Source organism: Haliotis rufescens, unplaced genomic scaffold (genome assembly GCF_023055435.1).
Source record: "Haliotis rufescens isolate VD_foot unplaced genomic scaffold, xgHalRufe1.0.p SCAF_75, whole genome shotgun sequence".
Classification (NCBI taxonomy): domain Eukaryota; kingdom Metazoa; phylum Mollusca; class Gastropoda; order Lepetellida; family Haliotidae; genus Haliotis; species Haliotis rufescens.
Genome location: NW_025964367.1, coordinates 1183732 through 1195660, shown reverse-complemented (window position 1 = coordinate 1195660; position 11929 = coordinate 1183732). Strand labels below are relative to the sequence as shown.

At 42.4% G+C, this 11929-nt stretch overlaps 2 protein-coding genes across 3 annotated transcripts; one reads left to right on the top strand and one right to left on the bottom strand.

Moving 5' to 3' along the window:
- Positions 1 to 2743: 2743 nt before the first annotated feature.
- LOC124150603 (galactosylceramide sulfotransferase-like) lies at positions 2744 to 8348 on the bottom strand. Of its 2 annotated transcripts, none has more exons than XM_046522553.2 (2): positions 8128 to 8348; positions 2744 to 4252 (listed from the first exon to the last, which is right to left on the bottom strand). In XM_046522553.2, exons 1-2 carry the CDS (start codon positions 8187 to 8189, stop codon positions 3139 to 3141), a joined length of 1176 nt encoding a protein of 391 aa, XP_046378509.2. In that variant the 5' UTR covers positions 8190 to 8348; the 3' UTR covers positions 2744 to 3138. The 2 variants fall into 2 exon arrangements, with proteins under 2 accessions (XP_046378509.2, XP_046378510.2); XM_046522554.2 differs by lacking the exon at positions 8128 to 8348 and adding an exon at positions 6655 to 6859.
- Positions 8349 to 9678: 1330 nt separating this feature from the next.
- LOC125376768 (uncharacterized serine-rich protein C215.13-like) lies at positions 9679 to 11181 on the top strand. Its single transcript, XM_048388637.1, has 2 exons — positions 9679 to 9825; positions 10330 to 11181. The coding sequence occupies exons 1-2, from the start codon at positions 9679 to 9681 to the stop codon at positions 11179 to 11181; spliced, it is 999 nt and encodes a 332-aa protein (XP_048244594.1).
- The last annotated feature ends 748 nt before the right edge of the window (positions 11182 to 11929 follow it).

The window sequence follows — 11929 nt, the reverse complement described above, 5'->3', positions numbered from 1 at the left end:
ATGTCGGGAATCGAACCCGGGTCTTCAGCGTGACTCTCTTTAAAAGAGGGTTCACACACCAAGCTGTACAGTGAGTGAGTGAGTGAGTGAGTTGGGTTTAACGACGCTTTTAAGAGTATTCCAGTTATATCGCGGCGCGTCAGCTTAATGTGGGAGGAAAGCTCGAAGTGATGCAGGTCTTCGACGTTTACCACTTCGGTGAAACCCACGAGCACGGGTATGGTGCTGACAAACCTAGAAACATAATCGGGGCGAACCGGTATTCGAACCCACAATCATAGGTTTCTGGCGTCCCAAAGGGACGCAACTCTGCACAGCGAATCGCGGCGCCTTAAACGACTGGGCCACCCGTGTCCCCACCAAGCTGTACATCGTGGTAAGGAATACGACAACCGTAAAGTGCCTTACCTTGAGTTACATAGGTGATGTTTAATCCTGGCATACCGACATATTACTGAGCAAGAATACAACCAACTATTTGGTGATTTGTGATTTGCGAGGTTCACTGGTGCTTGTATCTTGTACTGAGGGATACAATAAGTAAGTTGGGCGATTGAAATGAAAGAAAACAACAAAACATCTTGGACTATTTGTTGTTTACAATTAAATGGTACAGGGAGTGAGTGAGTTGGGTTAACGCCGCTTTTAACATTATTCCAGTTAAATCACGGCGTGTCAGCTTTATGTGGGAGGAAAGCCCGAAGTGATGCAGGTCTCAGACGTTTACCACTTCGGTGAAACCCACGAGCACGGGTATGGTGCTGACAAACCTAGAAACTCAGTAACCAACCCACTTCACTAAATAGTAACGTTTACCCTGTTGCATTCGTTGACGCAGCAGCTTTTCAACTGGGTAGTACTGGTCAACTACTTTGGGTATCTGTTGCTCCGTGGTCCGAGGAAGTGTGGGATTGTTGACCGTTGTTTCAGAGCTGTTCCTCTGATTGTGACGTGGTCCTGTCATCTTTCAGGCCATCTTGCTGTCCACCCCAGGCCAATACCACTTTAGTCTGAGAGCACCATATACTCTGTCAGCGCCCTGGTGACTACCGCCTGCTTGAGAATCATGGTATAAGAGAAGAGCATCACTTCGGGAGCTCTTGGAAATCGCTCACGGTTCATCAGTTGCCTCCATCTTGCGAGCAAGAGGCTGATAGAAATGGTAAAGTATTTACCATTACATTTTCATACTCATGAGCAGTATTTTGGATCCCTTTCCACTGGTTGACATCTTGTGATAGGGAACCACCTTCAAGGAAATTGATAGTGCCTTTGAAATCAGGACACTGTCATGTAAGAATAATAGCTTACCAGTTGCTAGTATGCCACGAATGTATAGGTGCTACATGCGACTTGATAAGAGTGAATGATAAAACAGCTGTAGATGCAGACAGATGTTTTGACATCTTACGTTTTTTGCCTAACTCTATCTGACCCGCACAATGAGAGATACTGGTCCTGTCCGATGTGCGTTATCGGTGTGACTCTTGGCTGGTCAAAGATACTGCAACCTCGTCTATTAGTTGTAATATTCCCTTATTTGATCATTTCTAATTCTTAATAAGTCGCATTTACGTGATGAAATATTTGTAAAACTTTTTCCATTTTCCCCGTGTTAATGGTACGATAAACGACTCCGTCTATTTCTTAAATAATCTAGTCTCTTCCAGACATAGCAAAGGTTGCATGTAGGAACGATCCACGTATTCGGGGTATTAGTGACGTCATTATGTGTGTCATCAAAGGTTTCTGCTCTTGAAATAAGCGTTCATTCTCACCCAGCTTTAGAACTGTAGAATGTTTGGTGTAATAGTATCCTGCCCTTACCATTGAAAATGTGACATTTGTAAAATAAATTGTAACACAAATGCCCATGAAATGTATTTTGCTGCTACCTCAGTGTTACCACCTAAATCGTGTCATTGACGACGCTCAAGTGGAAGTATTAACTCCTCCCAAAGGGTCATATGGAGCTTCAAGACGTCAAACAAGAAATATATGACAAAGAGAGATACTGTTATAATAGCATTTATTGTACAGGCCCTCGTGATAAAACCATGCGGACCGTCTCCGTGGTCTAGTGGTAGAGCGTCCGCCCGGAGAGCGGAAGGTCCGGGGTTCGATCCCCGACCGCGTCATACCAAAATACGTTAAAAGATGGTAATTGTTGTTACCCTGTCTGACGCTCGGCATTAAGGGGATAAAACAAGGACTGGTCGGCTCGGAGTCAGTATACTGTGTCTGAGTGGGGTATTCATGTTAAACTGCGGCATGGTATCTCAGTGAGCTAGCACTATAAATCGGCATCAGTCCGGACTAGTACAAGCAGCCACACAAACACACACACGTACATGCACGTCGCTATATAAGTGCAATAATCTTGGACGCGACGTTAAACCCCATTTCACCTCACCTCAAACCATGCGAGTCTTGCTGGAAAGGTACATACCTCATTACGTAATATTAGAAGGGGAGATTCTCGCGTCACAATAGATTAAAAGGCAATCGCTACAGCCGAGCGCTTATTTTTCGGCAAAATACACAAGTAAAGCACACACGGTGTGCGAACATTGATAAACAGCGTCTGGGGTGTCATCATATTCTGTGCGACGCTGTTACGTAACATTCAGGACAACATGTGTTTCGAACCAGATGAGCATGTTCAGTCCTCCTAGGACTCGTCGTATATATACATACACGTGATATAGGTGCCATAATAAAAAGAGGACGAAGAAGTCTCCGGTAGTCATTCAAAACCATTTACTGGCAGTTTGTTATTTCGTCGTCAAAGGCAAATGCAAGGCATGGCACAATGTCAACACACGGACAGCACGTGGTTACATAAAAAAGTAAGAATCGGTTGCTTCGAATCGTTGAAAGGACAACGAAATGGCAGATAAACGAAATTACATGCACGTAGATCTCAAATTAATTGTCCTCTTTTTCTTTAACATACCGAGGGCAGGAGTTGACCAGTTCGCAGGGATTAGGTGCCCGAATCTCAGATTAGATCCGGTTATGAATCTTGATCTGTAAAATACCATTTTCGTGCTGAACCCTTGCGACCGGGCTTCTCACCACACCACGCCGAGAAGGTGATATAGCTGATATATCGGTCAAATGAGCGTTAAATGCAACTCACTTTACAATATACCTCCCTCTCACTAAGTTAATGAGGGGAATTGCATTCATTTGCATGAGGTCGCAATCTTTTCTGCTGACAGTAAAATTTTCGTTCCACGTTGACTTAGGTAGAAACAGTTCTTCTTTCTTTGTCGCTGTACAGAAATGTTCCATTTTCGCTCTCAAATCTTTAAAGGTGTCCAGTTCCTCGTAAAATAATTTGTTCTTTTGATCTAGCTTTTTTAGAAGAATGTTTAAAAACCGTTTATACAGAATATGGTCCAGCCTTGCCCACTGTTTGTGCCGCTCCCTGTCTTCTCTTGTAAATGTCAGTGTGTTCCGTCTTTCCCCGTACTTGCGCGGGATATACAACATATCTTTTAAAGTCCACCCAAGTAGCTGTTTCAGCATCAACATAGATTCGTCAAAGTATTCTACGACTATTACAAAGTCCAGTTCTGACACTAATTGATCAACGTAGTCATACATGTAGGAAGTGTTGTCATATTCTTTGAACGGGTAACCGAAATCGAAGGTCATCCGATTGTTTGTGTACGAAGAAAGGGCGTGGCCAGGCTCATATCTTAATGGATCTTGCAGGTATGTTGACACGGGATTATCCCCTGAAATCTTTTTCAGATATGATAAATGTCTGTAATAAAGAAACGCTGATAGGAATTGTTGGAATGGTTCCCTCACTATCCCGATATAACGCGTGTCGGCCGGGAAATATGGCGCAATGGACGCCTTCCGGTATACAACATGGCAGCAGAGGATGTCATACAGTCCGCTGGGGGAGTAGTGAAGAAACTGATTTTGATGAAGGTACGTAGATTGGCTAAATACATTTAATGTTTTCGGAACCATGACGTTCAAGTTACGTGAGATTCCAAATCTCATGAATATGTTCATAAGGGTAGAGCTTGCTGCTTTGTGAACTTTCAAGAACACCACGTGATGGACTTCCGGTACCGTGACGTCATTCATGACTTCGTTAGCGATTGGTGGTTCAATATGAGTTTTTGATTGGGCACCCTTTTCACTCCTCTTCATGCGCATGAGCACGGCGATGATGAGGCTGATACTGACGACGTACAGCAACAACGTCCGTAGTCGTCGCCTCCGTAATCTGAAAAGGGATGAAAACAAAAGTCTACTAAGTCCATCGATCGATCAATCGTTGAAATTGATAGTATGACCGGAATACAAATGCCATGCGTGTGGGTGTATCAGCTGGTCACATATAAAAGCAACGTCCTTGTGTTCCTAATCTGAGCTGACACACGATGAGGACCATTGTAACATATTTTCTGGTAATAACATGCAAATTATATATTATCTACCTGAGCTGGTATATGATGTCGACTATACCATCATGCCTAGCTGTGTGTCTCCTATGTTCTATATACCCGCGTTAGTATATGATGTCGATTATACCACCATCCTTGTGTGTCTCCTATGTTCTATATACCCGCGTTAGTATATGATGTCGATTATACCACCATCCCTGTGTGTCTCATATGTTCTATACCCGCGTTAGTATATGATGTCGATTATACCACCATCCCTGTGTGTATCATATGTTCCACACCTGAGTTAGTATATGATGTCGATTATACCACCATCCCTGTGTGTATCATATGTTCCACACCTGAGTTAGTATATGATGTCGATTATACCACCATCCCTGTGTGTATCATATGTTCCACACCTAAGTTAGTATATGATGTCGATTATACCACCATCCCTGTGTGTATCATATGTTCCACACCTGAGTTAGTATATGATGTCGATTATACCACCATCCCTGTGTGTATCATATGTTCCACACCTGAGTTAGTATATGATGTCGATTATACCACCATCCCTGTGTGTATCATATGTTCCACACCTGAGTTAGTATATGATGTCGATTATACCACCATCCCTGTGTGTATCATATGTTCCACACCTGAGTTAGTATATGATGTCGATTATACCACCATCCCTGTGTGTATCATATGTTCCACACCTGAGTTAGTATATGATGTCGATTATACCACCATCCCTGTGTGTATCATATGTTCCACACCTGAGTTAGTATATGATGTCGATTATACCACCATCCCTGTGCGTCTCATATGTTCCACACCTGAGTTAGTATATGATGTCGATTATACCACCGTCCCTGTGTGTCTCATATGTTCTATACCCGCGTTAGTATATTATGTCGATTATACCATCATCCCTAGCTGTGTGTCTCCTATGTTCTATACCCGCGTTAGTATATGATGTCGACTATTCCGTCATCCTAGTATATCTCATATGATATTTACCCGAGTTAGTATAAGATGTCGACTATACCACCATCCTTGTGTGTCTCATATGTTCTGTACCTAAGTTGTCAGATGATGTCGAACATAGAAATATCCTAGTATATCCCATTCACATATATACTCTGAATGATAGGCCCATATATGATACCAATAAAACATTGATCCTTAATGACAGACCCATACACGTAAATCAATAAAACACTGATCCTTAATGACAGACCCACACACGTAAATCAATAAAACATTGATCCTTAATGACAGACCCATACACGTAAATCAATAAAACACTAATTCTCAATGGCAGACCCACACACGTATACCAATAAAACACTGATCCTTAATAGCAGACCCATACACGCATACAAATACAACACTGATTCTAAATGGCATACCCACACACGTATACCAATAAAACATTGATTCTAAATGGCAGACCCACAAACGCATACTATTAAAACACTGACCCCAAATGAGAGACTCACAAAGATATACCAATAAAACATCGATCCTAAATGTTTGTTGTTTAACGCCGCACAGCTATATGAAGTCGGTCTGTAAAATAATCGAGTCTGGACCAGACAATCCCGTGATTGACATCATGAGCATCGATCCACGCAATTAGGATCGATGACAAGCATCAACCAAGTCAGCGAGCCTGACCACCCTATCCCGTTAGTCGCCTTTTACGACAAGCATAGTCGCCTTTTACGGCAAGTATGGGTTCTACCCTGAAATCTTCACGGGTCCCGATCCTAAATGACAGTCCCACACACGTATACCAAAAAAACACTGATTCCAAATGACATACCCACACACGTATACCAATAAAACACAAGTCCTAATTGACATACCAACACACGTATGTATACCAATAAAACACTGATACTTAATGGCAGACCAGCAGACGTATACCAATAAAAAACTAGCCCTAAATGAGAGACCCTCACACGTGTACTGATACAACACTTCGTTTAAACATCTGTAACAGGTTGTGTATTACACCAGAACACTCTAAACAGTCGTATTTCCTACCAGAACACGTTCCATAATATCGTTATATTACGCATGAAGACACAAGCAAGGTGTACCTGTTTTAACACCATAGTAGGTGCCTATTATATAGCGCCAGGCGCCAAGAATCATAACACCACGAGACAAACCCCACACCTACATAGCTGTATATTCCTTTAAACCCTCTAACAGAACGTGTTCTTACCTGAACAATATCATGATAGACCCAGAGCCTGCAGCAACATCTAGACACGGTGGCTGTACAAAACAGCCTTTGAAACTTCATCTCCTTCCATTACCTCATCGTTCAATTTCATGGCAAGTTTACCTGTTGGCGCAGTGCCGCGTTGCAGTTGTCGGTGCACATAGTATCGTTCACCTCAGTCAGAAACATTGATCTGAGGCAACTGAGAAGAGAACTCTGCAGTTGTCATTGATTCCCAGTGGCAACAGCGGGTAGGCTGAGTCGTAGGTGCGCGTTGCTCTAGGCAATAGTGTGTTGTAAAATCAACAGGCAGTTTGCACAAACATCTGTGCGTGCGTGGATCTGAAGGGTCTACGCTACATAATCAAAGATTGTTCCCAAAGATTGTTAATAACAAAGCAGTCCATCAATATTGTTCGTTCTCCTACACTGGCGATTTTGTCCGTTGTCCTGTACTAACGATTTTTTCCATTGGCCTGTACTGATGATTTTGTCCGTTTCATTAATTTAATTAACGATATATAACCTAAAGAGTAATGTGTAATTTATCTAATGTTCAAAGTATCAGGTTTGTTAGGTAATAGTCATTTGGCCAGGGGTGAAAAACAAGATTATCGTTCCCACATATTCCTGTATACCTTAAACCTTTTCTATTGCATAAAGGAGGTATCTGTACACAGTTTTCATTGGGTAGTAAGCTTGCAAGGTGTGCGTGAATTTTCAGGGAGTCAAAATTGCATAAATTGAAGGAAAAATGCATAATTTGACAATATTGGCTGTAACATTTTTATTAAGTCATTAAACTATCCAAATTATGTCTTTGATTACAGGTAATATGTTCGGTTATCTGAATTTGGCAAACATTTTGTTTAATTTAACTCTTATTCTAATTCTCAGTGGAAACATTGATAAAAATTATGTTTTTTACCTCATTTTCAAATCTTGTGAGTAGGTAAAACACTAATTCCATTGAACTGTGAAAATAAAACCACTATAACTGGGTATTAAAATCTGCCTGAACCATTGTACTATCCTATACAGAAAACAAAATGAAAATATATTACATAGGGGCTGAGATATTGTATACAATGTTACCCCGCCCCCAAAAAAACAATTTTGACGAAAATTGCTTATTGAGATATGGTGGTAGATTTTGTTGATGTAACACACACTTGCAAACTTACTACCCAATGAAAATTGTGTACAAATACCTCCTTTATGCAAAAGAAAAGGTTTAAAGTATACAGGAAAATGTGGGAACGAAAATCTAAACTGAGCCTCTTTTCCGCTGGTGGCCAACTGACTATAATATATGGGTACGATGTTATATTATTCTTGACGTGCAGTATGCTAATTTGAACTTATTGCAATTGCCAATGTGCGGTGTCATATTGAACTGCTTTGACTGACAGTGTCAGTGCGTTCTATTATTTATCATTCTGAAAACTGATAATTATTATAAAGTGCTCTTACCGAAGTTCCATGGAATACAGATCTTGAATTAACGGCGACTTTGAGTGGAAGTTTGCCGCCATCGTGTCTAGTCCTCTTGATGCTTAACGTTCCAGTGTCCCGTACCTCGGCATGTTCGCCCCATATAGATCGACAAACAGCCGGGGCAAAAACAAGGGCATTATTCTTGAACTTACAAGTAGCGGCTACATTCAGTTATCCTGTAGTGTATGAAGACAAGGGCTCGATATACATGGCATGCAGTTTAATTTATTACTAACAATACTGCGAGATTGATTATACACATGAACACCTACACACAATGATGAAGCAGGTTGCCGTGTCTGTGCTGGCGGCTGAAGAGGTGCTCTTAACTAGAGTGCTTTGTTATCTAACTGCAATTTCTTCAAATATACAGTACTACTTTTATCACACGACATCAAAACATGAAAATATTTATGAAATATCTAGCACCAATATATACCGGGCATTTAATGATAAAAAAAGAACAGTATTCGTTGTTAAGGGCTCCAGTTTACACAAGGTGCAGATTCTCAAATATTTCACAATATCTGAATGTCTTCCTATACGTATAACTAATCCCACAACCAAGTAACACCCAAGTAAATATTTTTAAAATTACTTTTAGAAGTGCAGTTACAGTGAAAACTGATTTCGTCCCCAAAGATGACTGTGAAAATGATTGGCTTAAAGGTTATCACTGAACGCTCATTCCACGAACTTCTTTAATCCCCAAATGAATCTTACATTGTACGCGGTAACCTTAGTACGGTGGCCCATAAGGGACATGGAGTCTGTTTTTCAATATTTTGATATTTCACTTACTTTTATCGTAACCTGATTTATCACATAGTTGTATGACAAATCGTGTTAATTTGCAAAAGGTTACGATAACAGTAAGTGAAATATCAAAATATTGAAAAACAGACTCCATGTCCCTTACGGGCCACCGTACCTTAGGGTATTAAAACACCATCCTGCACTCTTGAATTTGTTTATTCAACGCCTGACTGTGGGTAGATCGACAATCCTTGCTTCAAACTTGAATTATTTTTTTTAATATTCTTCAATTGCTGGCGAATTTCTTCCACATGTGACGTAGATGTGACAAAAATGATGTCCAATGCAATTCCTTATTTTGCCTCGTACCATATGTTTAGGTGAATAACTGACTTTGCATGTGTTTGTGACGGGTGCCCCGATTGGGCAGGATGCGATCACCTCTTCGTGAACTCCTGGGCCCACCTGCACAAAGCGATCTTAGCGCTGAGATCATCGTAACTCCCATACTTTAACATAGGCTTACGGTAATCTCAGCGCTAAGATGGCTTTGTGCAAGTTGGCCTGGGCCCCCTAACTGTTTGATAGTGTTACAGAAATACATGCTTATGATGTTGTCAGAATCGTTCAACTAACAAATTCATATGTTTACGGAAATGGAATTGCCGCCTTTATTGATGCAGGCCTATTGAAGATTGGTTTTGTTATAGTGCAAACCTCATCCTGGTGTGAACCCACCATGGTCCCACCTCATCCTGGTGTGAACCCACCATGATCCCACCTCATCCTGGTGTGGACCCACCTCATCCTGTTGTGAACCCACCTCATCCTGGTGTGAACCCACCTCATCCTGGTGTGAACCCACCTCATCCTGGTGTGAACCCACCTCATCCTGGTGTGAACTCAGCTCATCCGGATGTGAACCCACCTGGTGTGAACCCACCTCATCCTGGTTTGAACCCACCATCATCCCTTCTTATGCCAGTGTGATTAAACCCCATCACAATGTGAACCCAACTCATCCCAGTGTGAACCCACCTTATCCCAGTGTGAACCCAGCTCATCCCAATGCGAACCCACCTCATCCCAGTGACAACCCACCTCATACTGGTGTGAACCCACATCATGCCGGTGTGAACTCACCTCATCCTGGTATGAACCCACCTCATTCTGGTGTGAACTCACCTCATTCTGGTGTGAAGCCACCTCATCCTGGTGTGAAGCCACCTCATTCTGGTGTGAACCCACCTCATTCTGGTGTGAACCCACCTCATCCTGGTGTGAACTCACCTCATCCTGGTGTGATCAGGCATTATCCTGATGTGAACCCACCTCAAACAAGTGATCCTACCTCATATCAGTTTGAACCCACCTCAAACAAGTGATCCAACCTCATCTCAGCGTGATCCAACCTCTTCTCAGTGTGATCCAACCTCATCCCTGTGTGATCCAACCTCTTCTCAGTGTGATCCAACCTCATCCCAGTGTGATCCAACCTCATCCCAGTGTGATCCAACCTCATCCCAGTGTGATCCAACCTCATCCCAGTGTGATCCCACCTCTTCTCAGTGTGATCCAACCTCATCCCAGTGTGATCCAACCTCATCCCAGTGTGATCCCACCTCTTCTCAGTGTGATCCAACCTCTTCTCAGTGTGATCCAACCTCATCCCAGTGTGATCCAACCTCATCCCAGTGTGATCCCACCTCTTCTCAGTGTGATCCAACCTCATCCCAGTGTGATCCAACCTCATCCCAGTGTGATCCCACCTCTTCTCAGTGTGATCCAACCTCTTCTCAGTGTGATCCAACCTCATCCCAGTGTGATCCAACCTCTTCTCAGTGTGATCCAACCTCATCCAAGTGTGATCCCACCTCTTCTCAGTGTGATCCAACCTCATCCCAGTGTGATCCAACCTCATCCCAGTGTGATCCCACCTCTTCTCAATGTGATCCAACCTCATCCCTGTGTGATCCCACATCATCCCAGTGTGATCCCACCTCTTCTCAGTGTGATCCAACCTCTTCTCAGTGTGATCCAACCTCATCCCAGTGTGATCCAACCTCATCCCAGTGTGATCCCACCTCTTCTCAGTGTGATCCAACCTCATCCCAGTGTGATCCAACCTCATCCCAGTGTGATCCCACCTCTTCTCAGTGTGATCCAACCTCTTCTCAGTGTGATCCAACCTCATCCCAGTGTGATCCAACTCGTTTACAACACACGTTTTTCACAGGATTTATTAATAATTTTGTGCATCAGTTCTCTACATAACATCTTGATACTGAACAGACTAGATAAATTCACTGCTCACCTAAAATGAGATTACAATATATAGATGGGATATTCTCTCTTCATGACCAACTCGTCCCATTTTGGGACAAGCCTTGTATGTTACGGAAAATGCGAATGATGAAGAATGATATTCTCTGTGTAGAAGTTCTCAAGTTTGGAACAAATAATTTCCACACTAAAAAATACACAAACAACAAAGTAATGATATTAAACCAATTATTTCCACCGGTACGTTAATGCTGTAGGTAATACAAATGCTGGTAATAATCGTGTCTTGCAAAGGAAACAATCAATTAAGAACAGCTGCACAGTGATATTTTCTTCCCAACAGAAAATCTGCCCATCTTGAGGGGAGGTGTCATATGTGTTACTGAGTGAGTGAGTGAGTTGGGTTAAACACCGCTTTTAACAGTATTCCAGTTATATTGCGGCGTGTCAGCTTAATGTGTGAGGAAAGCCCGAAGTGATGCAGGTCTCAGACGTTTACCACTTCAGTGAAACCCATGAGCACGGGTATGATGCTGACAAACCTAGAAACATAATCAGGGCGAACCAGTATTCGAACAAACAATCATAGGTTTCTGGCGTGCCCAAGGGACGCAACTCTGCACAGAGAATCACAGCACCTTAGACGACTGGGCCACCCATGCCCCCTACAGATGTTAACATGGGAGGAAAACAATCCTTTCTCCCAACTCCCAGTACCTCAGCAAGCTGATTAGGGGTG

Coding starts and splice junctions, on each gene's coding strand:
- LOC125376768 (XM_048388637.1), top strand. CDS start 9,679: ATGATCCCACCTCATCCTGGTGTGGACCCACCTCATCCTGTTGTGAAC. Junction 9,826..10,329: donor TGAACTCAGCTCATCCGGAT/GTGAACCCACCT, acceptor ACCTCTTCTCAG/TGTGATCCAACCTCATCCCT.
- LOC124150603 (XM_046522553.2), bottom strand. CDS start 8,189: ATGGCGGCAAACTTCCACTCAAAGTCGCCGTTAATTCAAGATCTGTAT. Junction 4,253..8,127: donor CTGTATTCCATGGAACTTCG/GTAAGAGCACTT, acceptor ATCCCTTTTCAG/ATTACGGAGGCGACGACTAC.